Here is a 24,888-nt window from a genome sequence, read left to right as displayed (position 1 = left end):
ACAAAAACAATAGCAAACTGTAGTGGACCTGTGAACAGATGGTTTGAATGCAATAATGTTTTGCATTCATTTTTTCCCGAACTTAAATATGATGCACTGCCCACGAATTCTGAAACATTGTCTACAATGAAAACTACGGTAGGCCTACTTACAGTGGTAGCCTACACACTTCAATGCTAAAGATCAACTGCTGTTCACCTGTTAAGGGCTCCCTGCCTGATGCATTGAGTAAAAACGTGAAATTACAATAGAATAGCCTATCTAATAGGCTCAATAAATGAGAGATGCGCATGGTAATTTGTTGTATGGCTACTTCGGGAATATGAGCTCATCATGCCAGGAAAAGTATTCTGCAATGGTTATGGTATATGTATTATGTTAATAAATGGAATATTGTCAACAAGAGAAATTCGACATTACTGTATTCAGACGCCTACAAAAGTCAAGGAAAAAGGTGAACTGTCTGTTCTATCATTAAACTGTGCTTCGAATCGGATCGCCTCCCGAGTGGCGCAGCGGTCTAAGGTACTGCATTGCAGTGCTAGAGGCGTCACTACAGATCCTGGTTTGTTCCCAGGCTGTGTCACAACCGGCCGTGAGCGGGAGTCCCATAGGGCAGCGCACAATTGGCCCAGTGTCGTCCCAGTTTGGGGAAGGTTTGGTTTGGTAGGCCTTCATTGTAAATAATATTTTTTTCTTAACTGACTTGCCTAGTTAAATAAAGGTTAAATAAAAAAAATACTTGAAATAGCTTATCCATTTATTCTGAAGTGGGTCCAATGAAATGAGAGATGGGATGAACGGTAGCCTATCCTAACTTGTTGTAGGCCTAGGGGCTATTTTGCGACTAGCCTATGAAACCATGTGGTCAGAAAAGGTGAGGGTTTATTCTGCAATGATCATGGAAATGAAATGAAATAAGCATCTATTTCCTATTACTTTAGAATGCAAAGATAAAATAAATATTTGGTCTTCTCACTAAGGGCAAGTGATTGCATCTTGTTATATGTAGCTACCTGTTTTTTGTTATGAATATGAGCGTCATTTATTCCTGCACAAGGCTATAAACTACTTTTGCCTTCTTGCAATGCAATACTTTAACCACTAGAAACTGTACATTCGCATGGTCTGGAGTTTGCAGGAGGATAATAAGCATATTCTCACTTCAAGATCAGTTTTTATAAATACCAACTTTTGCGTGAAAACTGGCGCATGCATGTTTTGGGGCATATTTTGTGCATACCTAACGTTTATATGTCCTTGTGTTTTAATAGGCGTAAGCTTTCATCGATTTTGACCATACGCCGATTAAAATAAACAGAGTAAAGTGACTACTGCATAATCTGCCATAGTAAACTGATTATCTAATTATTACTATGCATGTAAACGTACTCAGTGTGACAAGCTCTTGCGTTACAGCAACTGAGGGTGAAGTTACTTTGAAGTTGGCAGTGGTTCCAGAGATGGCGCCTGTGGTACAGGTGCTTGTGTACAGTATGCTACCCAGTGAGACTGTCATCGCCCACAGCATGAACTTCCCCACTGAGAAATGCTTCAGCCACAAGGTGTGTGTATATGTGGGCATGCTTCTTCGTGTGTTATACCCTCTGACTTCTGCACATCACAAACATACTATGTTCATTTTATGGAAGGTATAAAAAGTGTCAAATATTTCCATGCACATAGATATCATTCCTTGTATAAAGGTGTATAATGTACACATGTATGTCATATGCACCAGGTGTCGGTGGAGTTCTCACCCTCAAAAGCAGTTCCAGGGGAGAAGAACACCCTGCAGCTCTCGGCCCAGCCCGGCTCCCTCTGTGGCCTCAGTGCTGTGGACAAGAGTGTTCACATCATGGAGCCAGGGAAGAGGCTGGATGCTGACAAGGTAACACAGCTCGGTGTAGTGAATATCAACGGTCATACAGTACCACCATATAAACAGCTTTTGTGGTGCTGGCAATACAACCAGCTTTGGGGGACTAAGAAGTGACAACGGCAGACTTGGAGTGGGTCTGTTCACTGTTGGCCATTTGGTGTGCTTTCATTAAAGTAACTGAAAAGCACCTCCCTATTGGTTCATATTCTGTTCATATTCATGTTCATATTCTGGGTTGGGTTCATTAGGGCTCGGAAAGCATTAAAAACGTTTAGCAATGGAAAACAAAATTGAGCATTTCTTATTTGACAAGTCCAAGTAGTCCCTGCCTTCTGTTTGGTGCCCAATGAACAAGGTCATTTCACGTCTCCTTATTGTCCCATTCCAGATATTTCATTTGTTACCAGTCAAGGCGACAACAAACATTCCCTACCAGCTTGAAGATCCAGTAGCATGTTTACATGTAAGACCAAGGAGATCTATAATGCCATACCCAGGACAAACTGAGGAGAAAAATGAACCATATGAAGTTTTTAAGGTAACTTCTGCCTTGTTTTCTCTTAACTTGAAGCCTCTTTTCCCCTCTCGTAAGAATCAGTTACCATACTGTTACCATGCATTCATCTCCTTAAATGATCAATTTCTAAAATAGCCAGTTTGAAGCAAAAAACACACATTTTGAATAGAAAAATAAAACTGAGACATTCATTAATATCGAGCTCACATGTTTGTGATTTCTAGAAACTGGGACTGAAGCTGGCAACTAATCTGGTTCTAAGAGTACCTTCCTGCCTAAGTTATAAGGGAAACCAGTACCATCGTTCCCATGGTGAGATGTCATTCTTACCATCTCTTACTCTTGTCATTGCCAGAAGTCTTTGGTGAATCTTTGGAAATGTTATTCTAACATAGCGTGGTTAAAACAGTCTGAACACTGCATGCATCACCAGTGACCACAGGATTCGGTCTGGTTTGATCAGGTTGATTCTAACACGAGAATAATGACTATGTTTTGTTTTAGTATACTATGTAGGCTACTCTAACCGTAGAACCATGGACAGACTTTTAGTGGGTCAAGCTAAAGGATTCGGTAGCTCTGCACCTCTGTCACCCATACAGACGGTCCGTACGTTCTTCCCTGAGACGTGGATATGGGATCTTGTGGAAGTTGGGTAAGAGCACTGCACAGTGAGGCTGTTGTATAATAGACAGGTTGGCTGACAACGTCATAAAAATAATGCGCACATTGATGAGGCAGAAGGTGATGTTATGATTCTGAACGGTCAGATAGTTAGCAACAATAACAAGAGGCTGCCATGTGGGGAATCGTAAGTGTCTCGTTTCAGCTCGTTTTATCTTGTTATTGATGCCATGTCTTGTTTCGAGGTGTTTTGACTCATGTCATGTCTATGCTAATATGGCAAACATTTGCTAGATAGCTAACCAACAACTGTAACGATGTATTTGAGACAACAAGTGCTCATTGTGCAAATGTATTTATGTTTTCAATAGACATTTGAAGGCAAAATATAGTTTAGATGTTGTCAACAAGCTAAGCCAACCCTGTCTGTTTTGCTCCATAATTGCGCACGTGTAGATTAGGAACCTGTACCTCATTAAACTGCATTACAAAGTAGGGGAGAGTGTGGTAAATTTAGATTTTATTTACATTCAGCATCACACTCTTAAGGGAAATATAGTGTTATTTCTAACAAAGATATTGACATATGTTTCAGGATGTTGTTTATCCCTGGAAATGATCAGAATTAATGTATACATTACAGATTGAAAACATAGCTTGTCCAAAAAAGTGGTATGGGGTAACACTCTACTCAGCAAATTAGATCCAGTCTATCACAGTGCGGTCCGTTTTGTCACCAAAGCGTTTGACATGCTTCTAAGTACGGTAATGGAACATTTTTACTTTTCGTCTCTGGTTCCGCGCTCGCGCGTTATGCATTTGGATAAGTGATCTGTATGCACGAACAAAACGGAGGTATTTGTACATAAATATGGATTATTTCGAACAAAAACAACATTTCTTGTGGAAGTAGCAGTCCTGGGAGTGCATTCTGACGAAGATCAGCAAAGGTAAGAGAATATTTATAATACTAATTCTGAGTTTAGGTTGCCCCGAACTTGGCAGGTGTCTGAATAGCTCTCTGTGATGGCTGATCTATGTACTCAGAACAAAACATTTATCGAACAAAACATACATGTATTGTGTAACATAATGTCCTAGGAGTGTCATCTGATAAAGATCGTCAAAGGTTAGTGCTTCATTTAGCTGTGTTTTGGGTTTTATTGACACATGTCCTTGCTTGGAAAATGGCTGTGTGATTATTTTTGTCTATGTACATTTACATTTAAGTCATTTACTGTCCTAACATAATCTAATGTTTTGCTTTCGCTGTAAAGCCTTTTTGAAATCGGACAATGTGGTTACATCAAGGAGAAGTGTATCTTTAAAATGGTGTAAAATATTTCTATGTTTGAGAAAGTTGAAGTCACGTCCTGACCAGTAGTGGGAGTATTAGTTATTGTAGTTTGGTCAGGACATGGCAGAGGGTAATTGTTTTATGTGATTCGGGGGTTATGTGTATGTAGAGGGGTGTTTTATTTATGTGTTCCGGGGTTTTGGTGTATGTTCTGGTTTTTGTATTCTAGGGTTTTTCTAGTGGTTATATTTCTTTGTGGTCTGTGTGGCTCTCGATCAGGAACAGCTGTTCATCGTTGTTCCTGATTGAGAGTCACATTTAAAGAGCTTGTTTTCACTTGTTTGTTTGTGGGTAGTTTTTGCACTGCTTTTAGTTAGCCTGCAAAACTGTTCTTGTCGTTTATTGTTTTTTCGTGTTCACTTTAATAAATAAGTATGAGTATTCACGTACCCGCTGCGCCTTGGTCTTTACATTACGACACCCGTGACAGTTGAATTATGACATTTTGTTGTTTTTGAATTTGCTGCCCTGATATTTCACTGACTGTGTCCCGCAGGTGGGACGTAGCGTCCCACGTAGCCCATAGAAGTTAAACGAATGTGGCTTCTACTGACAATTGACATGTACAAACTATGGCATAAGGGGATGACAAGCAGATAAGATGCAATCCATTATTTTGATTAAGACATTAATGAGCGAACTAGGACGGACGTAGTCAATATAACTATTTGTTCAGCACTTTTGAAATGTACGGCGACATAATTCAGAACATGGGCCATTCTTACAGTGTTCTCCCTGTACACCAAGTCAGAACTGTAGGATAAATAAAGGGGGCATATAAGCAGACAATGAAAGCTCTTACAATAGTCAATGATTACATTTCTCTAAAACAGGTTATAGGCTACATGTGCACCACCAAGTCAGAACAGTAGGCGAAATTAAGAGGGGAAAAATTATTAGGTTGAGGCACAAAGGCTACAAATAGCTTTCTACTGTTAGGTTTTAATTCTCAGTAAAAAACTAAACGGACACTATGAAAGCTTAACCAAGTTTATTCTCCCAGAGGGTCAACACAGCTGCATCAGACAAAACATGTCTCCTCCAACACAGGTACATATACTCCAATTTAGATGCACTTCCTCTTTCTCTCCAACCCTTACATATTTTATGGTTCGACAGGAAGACGACGTGATGGGGCAATAAACCGTTCCTTCTCCCTTAAGGTGACCTGACCTGACCTCAACCCCCTTAATGCATAATCCAAAGCTCTCTCCCCTTATCAATGCTTGCCACATGCGATCACTTCCCTGCCCAACTCACGGCTGTCATGGTGCCTGGTACCAGACGTAGTGTTCCCATGAGTGACAGAAAACTGAGCCAAACACGACACAACTAGAGAACATTACCAACCCCTACGCTCCATATTTTCCGCTGGCTGCCCCACCATCATATAATGCCAAAATAAAATGCAAAACAGCCCCCCGCCCCCCCAAAAAAATGAATTACTCAAAATGAGTAACATGGGTTTTTCCAAATTGGGGACTAGTGTTCTATCTATTCTTACTGCATGTGCAAGGGCATAGTCACATGGCTCCATACTAAAATGTTCAGTTGGTGGCACCAACCCATGATTTGGTTGCGCCACAATTACTGTGGGGTCACGCAATAGAAAAAATGTATAGCCTCATCGTCAAAGTGTTTCATTAAGAAGCGGGGTGGCAGGTAGCTTAGTGGTTAGAGCGTTGGGCCAGTAACCAGCAGGTAGCCTAGTGGTTAGAGCGTTGTGCCAGTAACCAGCAGGTAGCCTAGTGGTTAGAGCATTGGGCCAGTAACCAGCAGGTAGCTTAGTGGTTAGAGCGTTGGGCCAGTAACCAGCAGGTAGCCTAGTGGTTAGTGCGTTGTGCCAGTAACCAGCAGGTAGCCTAGTGGTTAGAGCGTTGGGCCAGTAACCAGCAGGTAGCCTAGTGGTTAGAGCGTTGTGCCAGTAACCAGCAGGTAGCCTAGTGGTTAGAGCGTTGGGCCAGTAACCAGCAGGTAGCCTAGTGGTTAGAGCGTTGGGCCAGTAACCAGCAGGTAGCCTAGTGGTTAGAGCGTTGGGCCAGTAACCAGCAGGTAGCCTAGTGGTTAGAGCGTTGGGCCAGTAACCAGCAGGTAGCCTAGTGGTTAGAGCATTGGGCCAGTAACCAGCAGGTAGCCTAGTGGTTAGAGCGTTGTGCCAGTAACCAGCAGGTAGCCTAGTGGTTAGAGCGTTGGGCCAGTAACCAGCAGGTAGCCTAGTGGTTAGAGCGTTGGGCCAGTAACCAGCAGGTAGCCTAGTGTTTAGAGCGTTGGGCCAGTAACCAGCAGGTAGCCTAGTGGTTAGAGCGTTGGGCCAGTAACCAGCAGGTAGCCTAGTGGTTAGAGCGTTGGGCCAGTAACCAGCAGGTAGCCTAGTGGTTAGAGCGTTGGGCCAGTAACCAGCAGGTAGCCTAGTGGTTAGAGCGTTGGGCCAGTAACCAGCAGGTAGCCTAGTGGTTAGTGTTGGGCCAGTAAACAAAAGGTTGCTGGATTGAATCCCTGAGCTGACAAGTTAAAAATCTGTTGTTCTGCCCCTCAAGGCAGTTAACCCCTGTTCCCCAGTAGGCCGTCATTGTAAATAAGGTTTTGTTCTTAACTGACTTGCCTAGTTAAATAAAGGTTCAATTTGAAAACGTAACTGCTAAAATGGTATGATTCAAGAACCAGTGATTGTCATGCATTTGGGGTTTGACAACTAGGCAATTGTTGTTACTATTTTACTATCAAAATAATTTTCCAGAATATTCAGATATTTTGTTCAATAGAGATTTATTTGTCTACATTTTTTTTGCCACTAATATCACATAGGCTAATTCATTTGGGGCCAATTCACCACCTGAGGAAATGGTTAGGAGATTGCTAACTCTAATTGTTGTTATTATTTGACTATAGCCTATTACAAATAGTTAGCCTTCTTACTGATATCTAACAGTACATTTAATGTATATGGCTATGCACGCACCTTGAAAGGCCTATGCACCCACCTTTTTAATATTGCCCTTTGTTCAATATTAAATACAATTCAGAGCAGAAACCTGGGCCCATTATCTCTTGAACAGCAACAATAGTGGTTGCTTTCAATTTAACCTTTATTTAACTAGGCAAGTCAGTTAAGAACAAATTCTTATTTACAATGACGGTCTACAATACTGTGTTTTCCCGCCATTAGACCTACATTTTGAAGTATTGTGCAATCTGAAAGCATTTGAAAAAGGAGAGAGCGAGAGAAACTGCACTGCTTCAAAGCAGCAAGCAGGAACTCTATAGTTCAGGCGACTGTCTGATTGACCAGTGGGCCAGGTGTAAATGTTAGAAAGCCTTACCTTCAACAACAGAAGCCACCCACCCTTGATGGGCAATCAGCAGAACAATAGAATCTCTGAGAGCATGTTAGAAGTCTTGATGATGAGTAAATGAAAGCATTGAGTTTTATCAAATGTTCCTATTGATACTAGATTAAGTCATCCCGAAAGTAATCAGCTGTTTTTAAGAATGTAACATAAAATGTTTATTATTGTAATCGGATTACATAATCCCTATTAATCTTTTACTACCCAACCGTTCGCCTGGGAAGAAAACACTTCAATTTGCTCAACTTGCCATAGAGCTCACCAGCTATTAGTCCTAATACCCGGAAAAGAGTTATCTCTGGTTCGTTCAGACATTCATATAAGGAAAATGAATGGGGAAAGAATAGGATTTTTGGGATAAACGCTGAAAATAAGGTCTGAGGTTAACACAGGTTTAGGAGATCTTATACGTTTTGTTCAGTGACATAATATCAGTCAATTAACATGACCTTTATGAAATATGAATCATTTATGTAATTTATGTGCTTTTATTATTACATTACAAAATTCACAAGACTGACGTTAGCTGATGAAGATGATCTCATAGAGCAAAACATACAGTTCTAAGATCTCTGAAACCTGTGTTAACCACAGACCTTATTTTCTGCATTTATCCAAAAACCCTACAAAAATCTGTTTTTTGGACCTAACTTCCTTACCACTTTTTCTATGTGGTTTCTTCCTTTATAGACTCCCTGAAATGTCCTCTTCCTAAATATGTACTCAAATTATATATTTTGTGTATAGTTTCCTAGAAACAAGGGTGGTTCAATTTACCCCATTGGCTCAATTTTTCTCAATGGAACACTTAATGGCTTTCTGTTTGAACTCTGACCTCTGTATTACAGGGAATCTGGAAGAGCAGATGTGCCCCTCACAGTTCCAGACACCATCACCACCTGGGAGACAGAGGCATTCTGCCTGGCTCCTGGCGGTTTCGGCCTGGCTCCTCCAGTGGAGCTCACTGTCTTCCAGCCCTTCTTCCTGGAACTAACCCTGCCCTACTCCATCATCCGTGGAGAGCACTTTGAGCTGAAGGCCACTGTGTTTAACTACCTGTCCAAGTGCATCATGGTACGACACTGCATCATGATCGTTTCTTGAGTTGTTTCATGAGTTTCTTGAGTTGTTTTTAAACTCTTGTATTTTGTTTTGTTACAGTTTATCTGGTCAGTGTTTATTTTTAATATTTTTTTACACCCAATGTATCAGTCTTGGGTTTTCCATGTTATTTTACAAGTGTTCCTATTTGGCAGGTTTCTGTGACTCCAGCTCACTCCTTAGACTACACTCTCACACCCTTGAAGGATGTGCAGTACTCATCGTGCTTGTGTGCCAATGGACGAAAGACCTTCAGTTGGACGATGGCACCCTCTATCCTGGGTAAATCACCAGTCTTCATTCAACCGTTCAAACAGCAGAATGGATGTCAGCCTGAGTCGTGTACTCTGTCACCATTTTGGATGTTGTGTAACCTGTGCTGCACTCTGTCTGTCAATGTGTGTGTAGGGGTTTTGAATGTGTCTGTTAGTGCAGAGGCTGTCCAGTCCCACGCTGTGTGTGACAATGAGATTGTGAACGTACCGGAGAGAGGACGCATCGACACAGTCACACAGAGCCTGCTGGTGAAGGTATGCAGCCTATTGTTGTGACGGAACATACTGTTGTACAGATACCTAGTGTAACTGCTCCTGACTGAAAATAATATCCTCTCCTCTCAGGCTGAGGGAACAGAGAAGACCGACACCTACAACTGGTTGCTGTGTCCAACTGGTCAGTCAGTAATGAATGAACGTTGAATGTTCACTTTGATTGAATTGATCATCTCCATTCATCTTATCATCTGTGTGTCCACAGGAGTAACTATGACAGAGGAGGTGGAACTGCAACTCCCCAAGAACGTGGTGGATGGATCTGATCGAATTTCTCTCTCAGTCCTGGGTAAAATAAACCATTGTATTATTTAGACAAGCGTAGTGGTGGGAAAAGTACCTTTCTCCAATGATAATGCTGCTGTTCGCAAATTGTAGTTTCTATTTTTCTATTTAACTAGGCACTGACCTAAAGAGGATAATCTTACGGAGGTCCCATGTTTCTCTGTAGGGGACATCCTGGGTCGGGCCCTCAAGAACCTGGATGGACTGTTGCAGATGCCGTATGGGTGTGGAGAGCAGAATATGGCCCTCCTCGCCCCCAATATCTACATCCTGGAGTACCTGACGAACACAGAGCAGCTCACTCCAGCCATCCGAGACAAGGCCACCAAGTTCCTCACTAGTGGTAAGAGCCCCTCAAAATATGGGTCGTATTGATTAGGCACCAAACGGATGAAAACTGTCTGAAACAGTGCTGGATTTGTCCAATAAGAGCCCTTTGTTTTTGTTTTCCATTGAAGAACATTTTTAAACGTTTCACCACGGTATGCCCTAATGACTATGACCCTGGTTTCATATAAATTATAGAGCTACACTATAGATGACATCACGGTGTCTTATCAACAGAGCATCAGTGACCCAACACATGCAGGGACTTCCAGATGTTTTGCTAAAATCATTTGATTATAGATTATAGATTTTTATCCCAAATGGCACTCTATTCCCTACATAGTGCACTACTATTTTCCTGGCAAAAAGAGTACACTAGGGAATAGGGTGCTATTTGGGGCGCACTCTCAGTGTCTATAAAACACACCTGGTTACTGTTGTTTGCTTTAAAAACTCACCGACAGGTTACCAAAGGCAGCTGAACTACAAGCATGTTGATGGTGCATACAGCACATTTGGACAAGGCTCAGGGAACACTTGGTGAGTATTGGATGTGTTATTCACTTATTGGTAAACTCATCATAACTGTCTGTTTCAATTAAGTATTGACCAACCAAATGGCATTGTCTCTGACAGGGAGACCATTGATGTGACATAAGTTGACATAAGCTCTCATTGCATGTAGTGTCAAGCTCTAAGTCATGTTTATGACAACTTTATGTGAGTATTAATTCAAGTTCTCTTTTCTCAGGCTGACTGCTTTTGTTTTGAGATCCTTTGGCAAAGCAAAGTCTTTCATTTATATTGACCCGGCAAAACTTGAGCAGTCCAAGACTTGGTTGGAACGTCAACAAGACAAACATGGCTGTTTCGTCAGATTGGGGAAACTCTTTAACAACAGAATGAAGGTATTTATATTGATAATAAACTGATAGAAGATGTCGTTTTACGTCTCGTCAGACCAGCCATAAATTTGGGAATTATGATTTCTACAGAATTGTATCAGGCTACAGTTTACACATGTTTTAGTATTTAACATATTGTTTTGTAGGGTGGGGTGACAGATGAAGTCACGCTGACGGCCTACATCACATCTTCAATGCTGGAGCTCAACATGTCATTGTCGGTACGTAGCATTTCTCACTACGACAGCATCCATTACAGGAAACTGATTTAGCCTCCTGTATGAAGTCTGTTGTATACATCTTATGTCAACTGTCATTTAGAGATTCTAAAATGTAGTGAGTTCTGTGTAAATAATTATCTGAAAGTAGCATATGGAATAGAAATAAGAATAGCTGTTACCATAAGCAGTCCTGAATGACAGTGTGCTGTTAACAAATAAAGTACAGGCATAGTTATAATACTGTAAACTGAAAAACGAAAAGTGCTCCAGCATGAATGTGTTTAGCCGGATCCCAGATCTCTTTGTATTGCCTTGCCATTACAAACAGATCTGGGACCAGGCTAACGTGTCTCTTAATGTGCTGCTCTGTTATTTTCTGCTCCAGGATCCTGTTGTGTACAGCAGCTTGTCTTGCCTGAGGAACTCCACCAGTGATTTGTCCAACACTTACACTACTGCTCTGCTGGCCTACACCTTTACCCTGGCAGGGGACATGGAGACCCGGGCTCAGCTTCTGCAGCATCTGGACACGATCTCATTACAAGAAGGTGAGACTTATCACGGTCCAACATCTTTTTGTGCTGTCTTGCTTTCATTGAGCTTACCTGGGCAATGGACCCAATGGCGTAATCCCAAAAGTGCAAACCCTCCTCCGTCTGGCACTCCAGATAAGCTCAATCAAACACCCAAACTATTTTATAGAACACAAATACAATTTGAACTCAGGTGTCTGTAATTTAATTCACTTTAAGTCATAAAATGAATTGGGTAGGTCAGATAAGAACTTTGTATCTTTTATTATGATGAATAAGCTAGTCCCTATTATGTGTGTGTGTGTGTGTGTACTACTCATCCCTCAGGGGGTCTTCTGCACTGGACTCAGACCTCCTCAGAGACCTCAGCCTCCCTGGCGGTGGAAATCAGCTCCTATGTTCTGCTGGCTTCCCTCAGTGCCTCCCCTCTGTCTACCACTGACCTGGGCTACGCCTCCCGCATCGTCAGGTGGCTGGTGAGACAGCAGAACGCCTACGGAGGCTTCTCTTCCACACAGGTATATTTCCAAAACACCTCCGTTCTGAACTGGCACCCTGTGCTGTGCACTAGTAGTGAGGCATTATTACCTTGACTTCACAACAGGCATGTATGTGCTTCTTGTCATGTCAAGCCTGGCAAGGATAACTTCCACTAAAATGGAGCCAAGAAATCATAATGGATGGAAATAGTCACTCTAGTAACAGATCAATGTAAAAATCCCCCCTTTCTGTAAATGTGGTATTTTCATTCATTTTGAACACATTTGTCTGTGGTCTGTTGGTGTGTGTGTTTAGGACACAGTGGTGGCCCTCCAAGCCCTGGCTCTCTACTCCACCAGGGTGTACAGTAGAGAGGGTGCCAGCACAGTCACAGTACAGTGTCCCAGTGGGGCACAGCACCTCTTCGAAGTGAACCAAAACAACAAGCTTCTCTACCAGGAGAGGGCGCTGCAGGACACAGAAGGGAGGTACAGCGTGGAAGTAAAGGGCAGTGCTTGTGCCTCAGTGCAGGTCAGTGAATGCGCTCCTCCCAATACTAAAGTGCAAGATATGGTTTTGTATATTACTGCGAAGTTCAAACGTTTAAGAAACTTTGTCTGGCTTGATATTTAGTTTATGAAATGTTTATTTTTCGCTGTCTTTTAAAATGTATATGTTTGGACATGATGGTTTCCCTGACTTGTTCTTTCCTCTTTCCCAGGTGGCGCTCCACTACAACATCCCTACTCCTACTGACAGCACAACGCTCAGTATCCAGGTGAAGCCAGAGGTGGACTGCAACAGTAACTCTTTGAGACCCAGAGTCACGCTGAAACTCCAGTCTCAGTAAGAATGAATGACTTATTTGCATTCACAGAAGCATTCTTTCAATCAGTTTATTATTTGAATCAGATCAATGATGACACTCCAGTGTTTTTTTGGAGCCTGTCTTACAGAATGTATCTGACCCAATTGAATTGATGTTATTATACCTATAGTGCCCTCTGTAATTATTGGGACAAGGAAGCATTTTTTCTTCATTTGGCTCTGTACTCCAAAAGTGTGGATTTGAAATAAAACAATGACTATGAGGTTAAAGTGTGGTATTAACATCGTGTTGAAGTTACAGTGTGTTTTGTACATAGTCCCCCAATTTTAGGGAACCAAAAGTATCGGGACAAATTCACGTATATGTTTATTAATGTAGTAAAAAGTTAAGTACTTGGTCCCATATTAACGCTACAAATTTGTTGGATGCATTTCCTTTTTGTTTCAGATTATTTTGTGCCCAATATAAATGTATGGTAAATAATGTATTGTGCCATTTTGGAGTCAGTTTTATTGTAAATAAGAATAGAATATGTTTCTAAACACTTCTATATTAATGTTGATGCTACCATTACATTTACATTTAAGTCATTTAGCAGACGCTCTTATCCAGAGCGACTTACAAATTGGTGCATTCACCTTATGATATCCAGTGGAACAACCACTTTACAATAGTGCATCTAAATCTTTTAAGGTGGGGGGGGGGTTAGAAGGATTACTTTATCCTATCCCAGGTATTCCTTAAAGAGGTGGGGTTTCAGGTGTCTCCGGAAGGTGGTGATTGACTCCGCTGTCCTGGCGTCGTGAGGGAGCTTGTTCCACCATTGGGGTGCCAGAGCAGCGAACAGTTTGGACTGGGCTGAGCGGGAACCGTGCTTCCTCAGAGGTAGGGGGGCCAGCAGGCCAGAGGTGGATGAACGCAGTGCCCTTGTTTGGGTGTAGGGCCTGATCAGAGCCTGAAGGTATGGAGGTGCCGTTCCCCTCACAGCTCCGTAGGCAAGCACCATGGTCTTGTAGCGGATGCGAGCTTCAACTGGAAGCCAGTGGAGAGAGCGGAGGAGCGGGGTGACGTGAGAGAACTTGGGAAGGTTGAACACCAGACGGGCTGCGGCGTTCTGGATGAGTTGTAGGGGTTTAATGGCACAGGCAGGGAGCCCAGCCAACAGCGAGTTGCAGTAATCCAGACGGGAGATGACAAGTGCCTGGATTAGGACCTGCGTCGCTTCCTGTGTGAGGCAGGGTCGTACTCTGCGAATGTTGTAGAGCATGAACCTACAGGATCGGGTCACCGCCTTGATGTTAGTGGAGAACGACAGGGTGTTGTCCAGGATCACGCCAAGGTTCTTAGCATTCTGGGAGGAGGACACAAGGGAGTTGTCAACCGTGATGGCGAGATCGTGGAACGGGCAGTCCTTCCCCGGGAGGAAGAGCAGCTCCGTCTTGCCGAGGTTCAGCTTGAGGTGGTGATCTGTCATCCACACTGATATGTCTGCCAGACCTGCAGAGATGCGATTCGCCGCCTGGTTATCAGAAGGGGGAAAGGAGAAGATTAATTGTGTGTCGTCTGCATAGCAATGATAGGAGAGACCATGTGAGGATATGACAGAGCCAAGTGACTTGGTGTATAGCGAGAATAGGAGAGGGCCTAGAACAGAACCCTGGGGGACACCAGTGGTGAGAGCGCGTGGTGCGGAGACAGTTTCTCGCCACGCCACCTGGTAGGAGCGACCTGTCAGGTAGGACGCAATCCAAGTGTGGGCCGCGCCGGAGATGCCCAACTCGGAGAGGGTGGAGAGGAGGATCTGATGGTTCACAGTATCAAAGGCAGCAGATAGGTCTAGAAGGATGAGAGCAGAGGAGAGAGAGTTAGCTTTAGCAGTGCGGAGAGCCTCCGTGACACAGAGAAGAGCAGTCTCAGTTGAATGCCCAGTCTTGAAACCTGACTGATTAGGATCAAGAAGGTCATTCTGAGAGAGATAGCAGGAGAGCTGGCCAAGGACGGCACGTTCAAGAGTTTTGGAGAGAAAAAAAAGAAGGGATACTGGTCTGTAGTTGTTGACATGGGAGGGATCGAGTGTAGGTTTTTTCAGAAGGGGTGCAACTCTCGCTCTCTTGAAGACGGAAGGGACGTAACCAGCGGTCAAGGATGAGTTGATGAGCGAGGTGAGGTAGGGGAGAAGGTCTCCGGAAATGGTCTGGAGAAGAGAGGAGGGGATAGGGTCAAGTGGGCAGGTTGTTGGGCGGCCGGCCGTCACAAGACGCGAGATTTCATCTGGAGAGAGAGGGGAGAAAGAGGTCAAAGCACAGGGTAGGGCAGTGTGAGCAGGACTAGCGGTGTCGTTTGACTTAGCAAACGAGGATCGGATATCGTCAACCTTCTTTTCAAAATGGTTGACGAAGTCATCCGCAGAGAGGGAGGAGGGGGGGAGGGGGAGGAGGATTCAGGAGGGAGGAGAAGGTAGCAAAGAGCTTCCTAGGGTTAGAGGCAGATGCTTGGAATTTAGAGTGGTAGAAAGTGGCTTTAGCAGCAGAGACGGAAGAGGAGAATGTAGAGAGGAGGGAGTGAAAGGTTGCCAGGTCCGCAGGGAGGCGAGTTTTCCTCCATTTCCGCTCGGCTGTCCGGAGCCCTGTTCTGTGAGCTCGCAGTGAGTCGTCGAGCCACGGAGCAGGAGGGGAGGACCGAGCCGGCCTGGAGGATAGGGGACAGAGAAAATCAAAGGATGCAGAAAGGGAGGAGAGGAGGGTTGAGGAGGCAGAATCAGGAGATAGGTTGGAGAAGGTTTGAGCAGAGGGAAGAGATGATAGGATGGAAGAGGAGAGAGTAGCGGGAGAGAGAGAGCGAAGGTTGGGACGGCGCAATACCATCCGAGTAGGGGCAGAGTGAGAAGTGTTGGATGAGAGCGAGAGGGAAAAGGATACAAGGTAGTGGTCGGAGATTTGGAGGGGAGTTGCAATGAGATTAGTGGAAGAACAGCATCTAGTAAAGATGAGGTCAAGCGTATTGCCTGCCTTGTGAGTAGGGGGGAAGGTGAGAGGTTGAGGTCAAAAGAGGAGAGGAGTGGAAAGAAGGAGGCAGAGAGGAATGAGTCAAAGGTAGACGTGGGGAGGTTAAAGTCACCCAGAACTGTGAGAGGTGAGCCATCCTCAGGAAAGGAACTTATCAAGGCGTCAAGCTCATTGATGAACTCTCCAAGGGAACCTGGAGGGCGATAAATGATAAGGATGTTAAGCTTGAAAGGGCTGGTAACTGTGACAGCATGGAATTCAAATGAGGAGATAGACAGATGGGTCAGGGGAGAAAGAGAGAATGTCCACTTGGGAGAGATGAGGATTCCAGTGCCACCACCCCGCTGGCTCGATGCTCTAGGGGTATGCGAGAACACGTGGGCAGACGAGGAGAGAGCAGTAGGAGTAGCAGTGTTATCTGTGGTAATCCATGTTTCCGTCAGTGCCAGGAAGTCTAGGGACTGGAGGGTAGCATAGGCTGAGATGAACTCAGCCTTGTTGGCCGCAGACCGGCAGTTCCAGAGGCTGCCGGAGACCTGGAACTCCACGTGGGTCGTGCGCTCTGGGACCACCAGGTTAGAGTGGCAGCAGCCACGCGGTGTGAAGCGTTTGTATGGCCTGTGCAGAGGGGAGAGAACAGGGATAGACAGACACATAGTTGACAAGCTACAGAAGTGTTGTTTCTTGTATTATTGTCTCTTGTGTCTTTAGAGAACTGTTTCACTTTGATATCCTTTTTCTTCTGTCCTGATTTTCTTCTGTTAACTAGATATTCTTTGTTATTCTTCGTTAGCTAGCTAGCTTCTTCCAAAAGAGTCCCTAGCAACTGCTTAGCAACTGGTAAACAATTCAGCTAGCTAAGATAACTACAATTTTATGAAAAATAGTAACTTTTTTCAAAAGCCTATCTTCTTTGTTTGTTGCTTGTTTTTTCTCCTATTCAGTCTTGCAGTTTTCTTTTGATTTTTTCCGATGTACTTCACTCTAAAAACCATGTAAATTTCAATATTTGTAGGAGCTCATTTTTCAGCTGCTGCTGCTCAAATTGGAATTCCAAAGAGTATGATGTACCATGATTACAGATAATCATGAATGAATTGTGAATAATGATTGAGTGAGAAAGTTACATACTCACAAATAGCATACCCCCAAGAGATGCTAACCTCTCACCATAACAATAACAGGGAGTTCAGTATTTTTAGGGGGTTTGATATTTTTGTGTCTTTAACTTTCTCACTCATCATTATTTACGATTCATTAAGGATTATCCGTAATCATAGTAGCATCCACATGTATATAGAAGTGTTTAGAAAAATATTATATTCTTATTTACAATAAAAGTGACTCAATTACACAATACATTATTTACCATTCATTTTATTGGGCACAAAATAATCTGAAACACAACCAAAACAAACAGCAAATGCATCCAACTAATTTATAGAGTCACAAGCTTGATGTAGTCATTGTGTGCTATGAATATTGGACCAAATACTTAACTTTGTACTACTTTAATACACATATAAGTGAATTTTTCCCAATAGCCTACTTTGGACCCCTAAAATGGGGAGACTATGTACAAAAAGTGCTGTAATTTCTAAAGCTGAAAGTCTGCACTTAATCCTCATAGTCATTGTTTGATTTAAAGAAATGCTTCGCTGTCCCAATAATTACAGAGGGCACTGTATGTATAGGTAATTTCACTTCTAGTTTGTACATAGGCATGGATCGGTAACAGTAAGAAAGCATATCAGGCAACCATGTTTTTTATGGGTAAATAGTCAAAGTAACCATTCATTGGATTATTACAAGCACTTGTCAAAATCAAACTTAGATATTTTGGCTTTCGACTCTGTCAATCACCACATTCTTATTGGCAGACTCAACAGCCTTGGTTTCTCAAATGATTGCCTTGCCTGGTTCACCAACTACTTCTCTGATCAAGCTCAGTGTGTCAAATCGGAGGGCCTGTTGTCCGGACCTCTGGAAGTCTCTATGGGGGTGCCACAGGGTTCAATTCTTGGGCCGACTCTCTTCTCTGTATACATCAATGATGTCGCTCTTGCTGCTAGTGAGTCTCTGATCCACCTCTACGCAGACGACACCATTCTGTATACTTCTGGCCCTTCTTTGGACACTGTGTTAACTAACCTCCAGACGAGCTTCAATGCCATACAACTCTCCTTCCGTTGCCTCCAACTGCTCTTAAACGCAAATAAAACTAAATGCATGCTATTCAACCGATCATTGCCCGCACCTGCCCGCCCATCCAGCATCACTACAATATGTGGATAACTACAAATACCTGGGTGTCTGGCTAGACTGTAAACTCTCCTTCCAGACTCATATTAAGCATCTCCAATCCAAAATTAAATCTTGAATCGGCTTCCTATTTCGCAACAAAGCATCCTTCACTCATGCTGCCAAACATACCCTCGTAAAACTGACCATCCTACCGATCCTCGACTTCGGCGATGTCATCTATAAAATAGCCTCCAACACTCTACTCAACAAACTGGATGCAGTCTATCACAGTGCCATCCGTTTTGTCACCAAAGCCCCATACACTACCCACCATTGCAACCTATACGCTCTCGTTGGCTGGCCCTCACTTCATACTCGTCGCCAAACCCACTGGCTACAGGTTATCTACAAGTCTCTACTAGGTAAAGCCCCGCCTTATCTCAGCTCGCTGGTCACCATAGCAGCACCCACTCGTAGCACGCGCTCCAGCAGGTATATCTCACTGGTCACCCCCAAAACCAATTCCTCCTTTGGTCGCCTTTCCTTCCAGTTCTCTGCTGCCAATGACTGGAACGAACTGCAAAAATCTCTGAAGCTGGAGATTCCCATCTCCCTCACTAGCTTTAAGCACCAGCTGTCAGAGCAGCTCACAGATCACTGCACCTGTTCATAGCCCATCTGTATACTGCCCATCTATCTACCTCATCCCCATACTGTATTTATTTATTTATTCTGCTCCTTTTCCACCCCAGTATCTCTACTTGCACATCCATCTTTTGCACATCTACCATTCCAGTGTTTAATTGCCATATTGCAATTACTTTGCCACCATGGCCTATTTATTGCCTTAATTCCCTTATTTTACTTAATTTGCACTCACTGTATATAGACTTTTTGTTTTATTTTTTTCTACTATAGTATTACTGACTGTATGTTTTGTTCATTCCATGTGTAACTCTGTGTTGTATGTGTCTAACTGCTATGCTTTATCTTGGCCAGGTCGCAGTTGCAAATGAGAACTTGTTCTCAACTAGCCTACCTGGTTAAATAAAGATAAAATAAAAATATGACAGGCAACTCTTTGCTTTCACAGATATCATGGAAAGGAGCTGACCACCAATATGATTATAGTGGATTTGAAAATGCTGTCTGGGTTTGTCCCAGACCCAGAGTCTTTGGGGAGGGTGAGTTTTTGTCATAACATACGTTCGTTTATGGTGTTACCTGTGACCTTTTTCCATGTATAGTAGCTCTTGCCTCTTTCACCTGTGAATCTTTATGAAACTGAACGTTGTTGTTAATGCAATATGAATAACATGTATGGCTTGTCTTCACAGCTCAGGAGTTCACTTTTTGTGGATCGTGTTGATGCTAAAGATGACCATGTGTTAATGTACTTGACAGAGGTGAGACCAAAATCAAATTATCCATTCTATCAACTTCGCACAACTCTTAGGGCAACATATGCCCATTGTTTCTGTCAAAATTGCTTTGGTTAAGAATCATTGATCGAGAGCAATATTCAAATCTTGTCTCTGATTTTCACATTTTAGACCATTCAGGAACACGCTTAACACCTTTTGGTAAGCAATTCTGGTCTTTGGCATAAACATTTGTTTAATTGTCTCTCTGAACAACAGAACTCTATCCCAGGGTTAGGTTTTCAGAAGATTGAGGGGAGTTTTCTTTTACCTGGGTTTTGGGCCTTTCATATTTACTTTGATCCTGACAAACTCTCCAGTCCCTTCCAGTGACAAGCATACTCATAACATGATGCTGCCACTACTGGAGAATATAGAGGGTTTCTCTCTGTGTTGTATTGGATTTGACCCAAACCTGTAGTTTTTCATTTAGGCCACAACGTTAATGTCTTTGCCATGTTGTCTTGCAGTATTACTTAACAGCCTTGTTTCAAACATAATGGATGATTTGGAGTGGATTTTTTTAACACAGACTTTATTTTTTTTCACTTTGTCATATAGGCCAGTAATGTGTTGTGAATGCAATGTTGTTGTTCCCTTCGTATTTTCTAGTATTGTGGTGGCAGCATCATGTTATGGTTATGCTTGTCACCGGCAGGGAACGGGAGTTTTCTAGGATCAAAATAAATATGAAAGGAGCAAAGTCCAGGTAAAAAGTTAGAGGAAACCAACCCACCCCCCCAAACCTTACCCTGGGTTGAAGTTGTATTTTTCTGCGGGACAATTACACAATTTATAATGCCAAAGACACAACAGAATGTCTTTCCAATAGGTGTTGTGTTCCTGAATGGTCAAGTCTCCATCCTGATTTAAATCTACTTAAAAAAAATCTGAGACAAGATTTGAATATTGCTGTCCATCAATGATTCCCAACCAAATTTACCGACCTTGAGACATTTGGACAAAAACAATGGATATGCAGTGCCTCCGGAAAGTATTCAGATCCCTTGACTTTTTCCACATTTTGTTACATTACAGCCTTATAAAAAAAATGACATAGTGTTTATCCCTAATCAATCTACACACAATACCCCATAATGACAAAGCAAATAAAAAAAGAAAATATCACATTTACATAAGTATTCAGACCCTTTTCTCAGTACTTTGCTGAAGAACTTTTGGCATCGATTACAGTATCAAGTCTTCTTGGGTATGACGCTACAAGCTTGGCACACCTGTATTTGGGGAGTTTATCACGTTCTTCTCTGCAGATCCTCTCAAGCTCTGTCAGGTTGGATGGGGAGCATTGCTGCACAGCTATTTTCAGGTCTCTCCGGAAATGTTAGATCAGGTTCAAGTCCGGGCGTGGTCGGGCCAGTCAAGGACATTCAGAGACTTGTCCGAAGCCACTCCTGCATTGTCTTTGCTGTGTGCTTAGGGTCGTTGTTCTGTTGCAAGGTGATCCTTCGCCCCAGTCTGAGGTCCTGAGTGGTCTGAGGAAGGTTTTCATCAAAGATCTCTCTGTACTTTGCTCTGTTCATCTTTGCCTCGATCCAGACTAGTCTTCCAGTCCCTGTCACTAATAAACATCCCCACAGCATGATTCTGCCACCACCATGCTTCACCTTAGGGATGGTGCCAGGTTTGTGACGCTTGGCATTCAGGCCAAACAGTTGAATCTTGGTTTCATCAGACCAGAGAATATTGTTTCTCATGGTCTGAGAGGAAAACTCCAAGCAGGCTGTAATGTGCCTTTTACTGAGGAGTGGCTTCCATCTGGCCACTCTACCATAAAGGCCTGATTGGTGAAGTGCTGCAGAGATGGTTGTCCTTCTGGAAGGTTCTCCCATCCCCACAGAGGAACTCTGGAGCTCTGTCAGAGTGACCATCGGGTTCTTGATCACCTCCCTGACCAAGGCCCTTCTCCCTCGATTGCTCAGTTTGGCTGGGCGGCCAGCTCTAGCAAGAGTCTTGGTGGTTCCAAACTTCTTACATTTAAGAATGATGGAGGCCACTGTGTTCTTGGAGACCTTCAATGCTGCAGACATTTTTTGGTACCCTTCCCCAGATCTGTGCCTCAACACAATCCTGTCTCAGAGCTCTACAGACAATTGCTTCACCCTCTTGGCTTGGTTTTTGTTCTGACAATCACTGTGGGACCTTATCTAGACAGGTGTGTGCCTTTCCAAATCATGTCCTATTAATTGAATTTACCACAGGTGGACTCCAATGAAGTTGTAGAAACATCTCAAGGATGATCAATGGAAACAGGATGCACCTGAGCTCCTTAAACTTGACCCCAAAAAACCATCTGGGTCAGATGGTTTAGACCCTTTCTTCTTTAAGGTTGCTGCCCCTATCGTCGCCAAGCCTATCTCCAACCTTTTTAACATGTCTCTTCTTTCTGGGAAGGTTCCCATTGCTTTTAAGGCAGCCACAGTTCGTCCTTTATTTAAAGGGGGAGATCAAGCTGATCCTAACTGTTATAGGCATATTTCTATTTTGCCCTTTTTATCAAAAGTGTTGGAAAAACTTGACTGGCTTTCTTGATGTCTTTAGTATTCTCTCGGGTACGCAATCTGGTTTCTGCTGGCTAAGGACTATTGCTGTCTCTGAGGGGTCTTTGGTCTGGTTTGCTAATGACCTCTCTCAAAGAGTGCAATGTATAAAGTCAGAAAATCTGCTGTCTCAGCCACTGCCTGTTATCAAGGGAGTACCCCAACGCTCAATCCTAAGCTCCACACTTCTCAATTTACATCAACAACATAGCTCAGGCAGTAGGAAGCTCTCTCATCAATTTCTATGCAGATGATACAGTCTTATACTCAGTTGGCCCCTCCCTAGATTTTGTGCTAAATGCTCTAAATGCTCTTAGTGTCCAACAAGCTTTCTCTGCCCTTAACCGTGTTCTGAACACCTCCAAAACAAAGGTAATGTGGTTTGGTAAGAAGAATGCCCCTCTTCCCACAGGTGTTATTACTACCTCTGAGGGTTTAGAGCTTGAGGTAGTCACCTCATACAAGTACTTGGGAGTATGGCTAGACGGTGCACTGTCCTTCTCTCAGCACATATCAAAGCTGTAGGCTAAAGTTAAATCTAGACTTGGTTTCCTCTATCGTAATCGCTCCTCTATTGTAATCGTTCCTCTTTCACTCCAGCTGCCAAACTAACCCTGATTCAGATGACCATCCTACCCATGCTAGATTACGGAGACATAATTTATAGATGGGCAGGTAAGGGTGCTCTTGAGAGGTTCCCAAAGTACACACATCCCTGTCTCACTTCTCTTTTCAGTTCGCTGCAACTAGCGACTGGTACGAGCTGCAACAAACACTCAAACTGGACAGTTTAATCTCAGTCTCTTCATTCTAAAGACTCAATCATGGACACTCTTACTGACAGTTGTAGCTGCTTTGTGTGATGTATTGTTGTCTCTACCTTCTTGACCTTTGTGCTGTTGACTGTGCCCAATAATGTTTGTACCATGTTTTGTGCTGCTACCATGTTGTGTTGCTCCCATGTTGTTATGTTGTGTTGCTGCCATGCTGTGTTGTCATGTGTTGCTGCCTTGCTACGTTGTTGTCTTAGGTCTCTCTTTATGTAGTGTTGTGTTGTCTCTCTTGTTGTGATGTGTGTTTTGTCCTATATTTATGTTGTATTTACTTCTTTATTTTTAATCCCAGGCCACCATCCCTGCAGCATGCCTTTTGCCTTTTGGTAGGCCGTAATTGTAAATAAGAATTTGTTCTTAACTGACTTGCCTAGTTAAATAAACAGCTAAATAAAATACAAATAAAATAAAAGAAGCTGGGTGTCAAGTAGAGTGTTACTGAAACAGAAACTTCTGCTTATAGCATTTAAATAATTGTGACCCATATGTTTATTACATTTTTGTTTTTATCTCCCAACAGTTATCATCACGTTTTCCATTCAACCACACCCTGGACATCATACAGGAGCTCCCAGTACAGAATCTAAAGCCAGCAGTGGTCCAGATCTACGACTACTACCAGCCAAGTACGTTTATATCTAACCCTCCAAAACGTATTTTTCCCTCTTCTTTTTAGTAACATTTGGCTAACTTGTTTTCATTTACTGAGACTTAACTGCCTTATTTTTTTATTCAGGTGACCAGGCAGAGACAGAATATGTCTTCCCTTGCAAGTAGGGGTTACAAACGGGTGAGCTACTTTAAATATGGAATTATTGATGTTGAATTATTAGATTTACTATACATGTATACTCTATACTTGTTCTACAAATTATTTTGTTTAACTGTGTTGATATTCCTAAATTCATTTGACCTAAATGCTGGTCAGTTTGTTAAAGCATTCATTCCTTACATGTACAGTACTGTATGTATTTACTCCTTTGCAGATGTAAGAAGAAAATGACATTCACACAGAGGTCACACCTGCAACCCTTGAGACAGCTTTCTCTAAAGTCAAATATGTAACTGGAATTAAAGTTTTCCATTATAACCATATTCTTGAGCATTTTTACCAGAACGTTTTGTCACACTGTGGCAAGCAATGAGTTCCAAGGTCTAGGCTCAGGAGACAATGTGAATATTGAAAGGCTTTATGTAAGACAGTGGGTCTCATCCTGGGGTACTAGTACCCGTGGGGGTCCATGGCCTATTCACAGGGGGTACTTGGGAAGACTCATGTGCAGCGCAATATGTGAATGCGGGTGCAGTAAGCAAAAAAGGACTACTGTAGTAATAACAGAACATCTACACAGAAGAAAGATTTAAAAGCATGGTTTATGACCTAAATGTCAAAGGTCACGGACACGTACATCTACGTGTGTAAAGTAGGCATGGTGGTTTAGACACTGGAGGGATTTTGTTCACCTAAGAATGTGGGAGTATTCTGATGTATGTACGTACATATACGTTGTGTATATATATGTACACATGCACGGTGGAGATATAGGAGCATGTGCACGTGTTTGGTGAATTTGGTTAAAAGTATATTTGTTCACTCAAGAATGTGATTGTTGATGTATATACTGTCACGATTCTCTAAAGCTGAACCCAGAAGCAGACCAGGACAAGGTGAGTAAAATGACAGTGAGTATTTATTCACAGACTCGAGGTGAAAATAGAATAATCCAGGAGACGGAGCGGCAGCGGAGGTGAGTTGATGAGAGTGAATAGGCAGATCCAATGATGTCACTGAAACCACCGACGACCAGGCAAGGGGGGTGAATGTTCCAGGAGGATGACTGTAGACAGAGTAAACGGGGTTGAGTAAC

The 24,888-nt window shown here is 42.9% G+C and overlaps 1 protein-coding gene across 2 annotated transcripts in view; it reads left to right on the top strand.

Moving 5' to 3' along the window:
* The window catches only part of LOC115163232 (alpha-2-macroglobulin), a 32,428-nt gene extending 8,313 nt beyond the window's left edge, over positions 1 to 24,115 (top strand). For both annotated transcript variants that reach the window (XM_029714954.1, XM_029714953.1), the window contains exons 14-36: positions 1,420 to 1,565; positions 1,742 to 1,891; positions 2,271 to 2,420; positions 2,624 to 2,711; positions 2,904 to 3,054; positions 8,576 to 8,801; positions 8,984 to 9,110; positions 9,237 to 9,358; positions 9,449 to 9,500; positions 9,585 to 9,668; positions 9,831 to 10,007; positions 10,456 to 10,531; positions 10,743 to 10,899; positions 11,043 to 11,117; positions 11,503 to 11,665; positions 11,978 to 12,168; positions 12,446 to 12,661; positions 12,852 to 12,976; positions 19,302 to 19,392; positions 19,546 to 19,614; positions 23,541 to 23,646; positions 23,757 to 23,810; positions 24,007 to 24,115. In XM_029714954.1, coding sequence (XP_029570814.1) covers positions 1,420 to 1,565; positions 1,742 to 1,891; positions 2,271 to 2,420; positions 2,624 to 2,711; positions 2,904 to 3,054; positions 8,576 to 8,801; positions 8,984 to 9,110; positions 9,237 to 9,358; positions 9,449 to 9,500; positions 9,585 to 9,668; positions 9,831 to 10,007; positions 10,456 to 10,531; positions 10,743 to 10,899; positions 11,043 to 11,117; positions 11,503 to 11,665; positions 11,978 to 12,168; positions 12,446 to 12,661; positions 12,852 to 12,976; positions 19,302 to 19,392; positions 19,546 to 19,614; positions 23,541 to 23,646; positions 23,757 to 23,797 — 2,783 coding nt within the window. In that variant the 3' untranslated portion in view covers positions 23,798 to 23,810; positions 24,007 to 24,115. The remainder of the gene's footprint in view (positions 1 to 1,419; positions 1,566 to 1,741; positions 1,892 to 2,270; positions 2,421 to 2,623; positions 2,712 to 2,903; positions 3,055 to 8,575; positions 8,802 to 8,983; positions 9,111 to 9,236; positions 9,359 to 9,448; positions 9,501 to 9,584; positions 9,669 to 9,830; positions 10,008 to 10,455; positions 10,532 to 10,742; positions 10,900 to 11,042; positions 11,118 to 11,502; positions 11,666 to 11,977; positions 12,169 to 12,445; positions 12,662 to 12,851; positions 12,977 to 19,301; positions 19,393 to 19,545; positions 19,615 to 23,540; positions 23,647 to 23,756; positions 23,811 to 24,006) is intronic.
* The last annotated feature ends 773 nt before the right edge of the window (positions 24,116 to 24,888 follow it).

This window comes from Salmo trutta, chromosome 26, assembly GCF_901001165.1.
Source record: "Salmo trutta chromosome 26, fSalTru1.1, whole genome shotgun sequence".
In the NCBI taxonomy this organism is placed as follows: domain Eukaryota; kingdom Metazoa; phylum Chordata; class Actinopteri; order Salmoniformes; family Salmonidae; genus Salmo; species Salmo trutta.
This window is presented reverse-complemented; position numbering and strand designations above follow the sequence as displayed.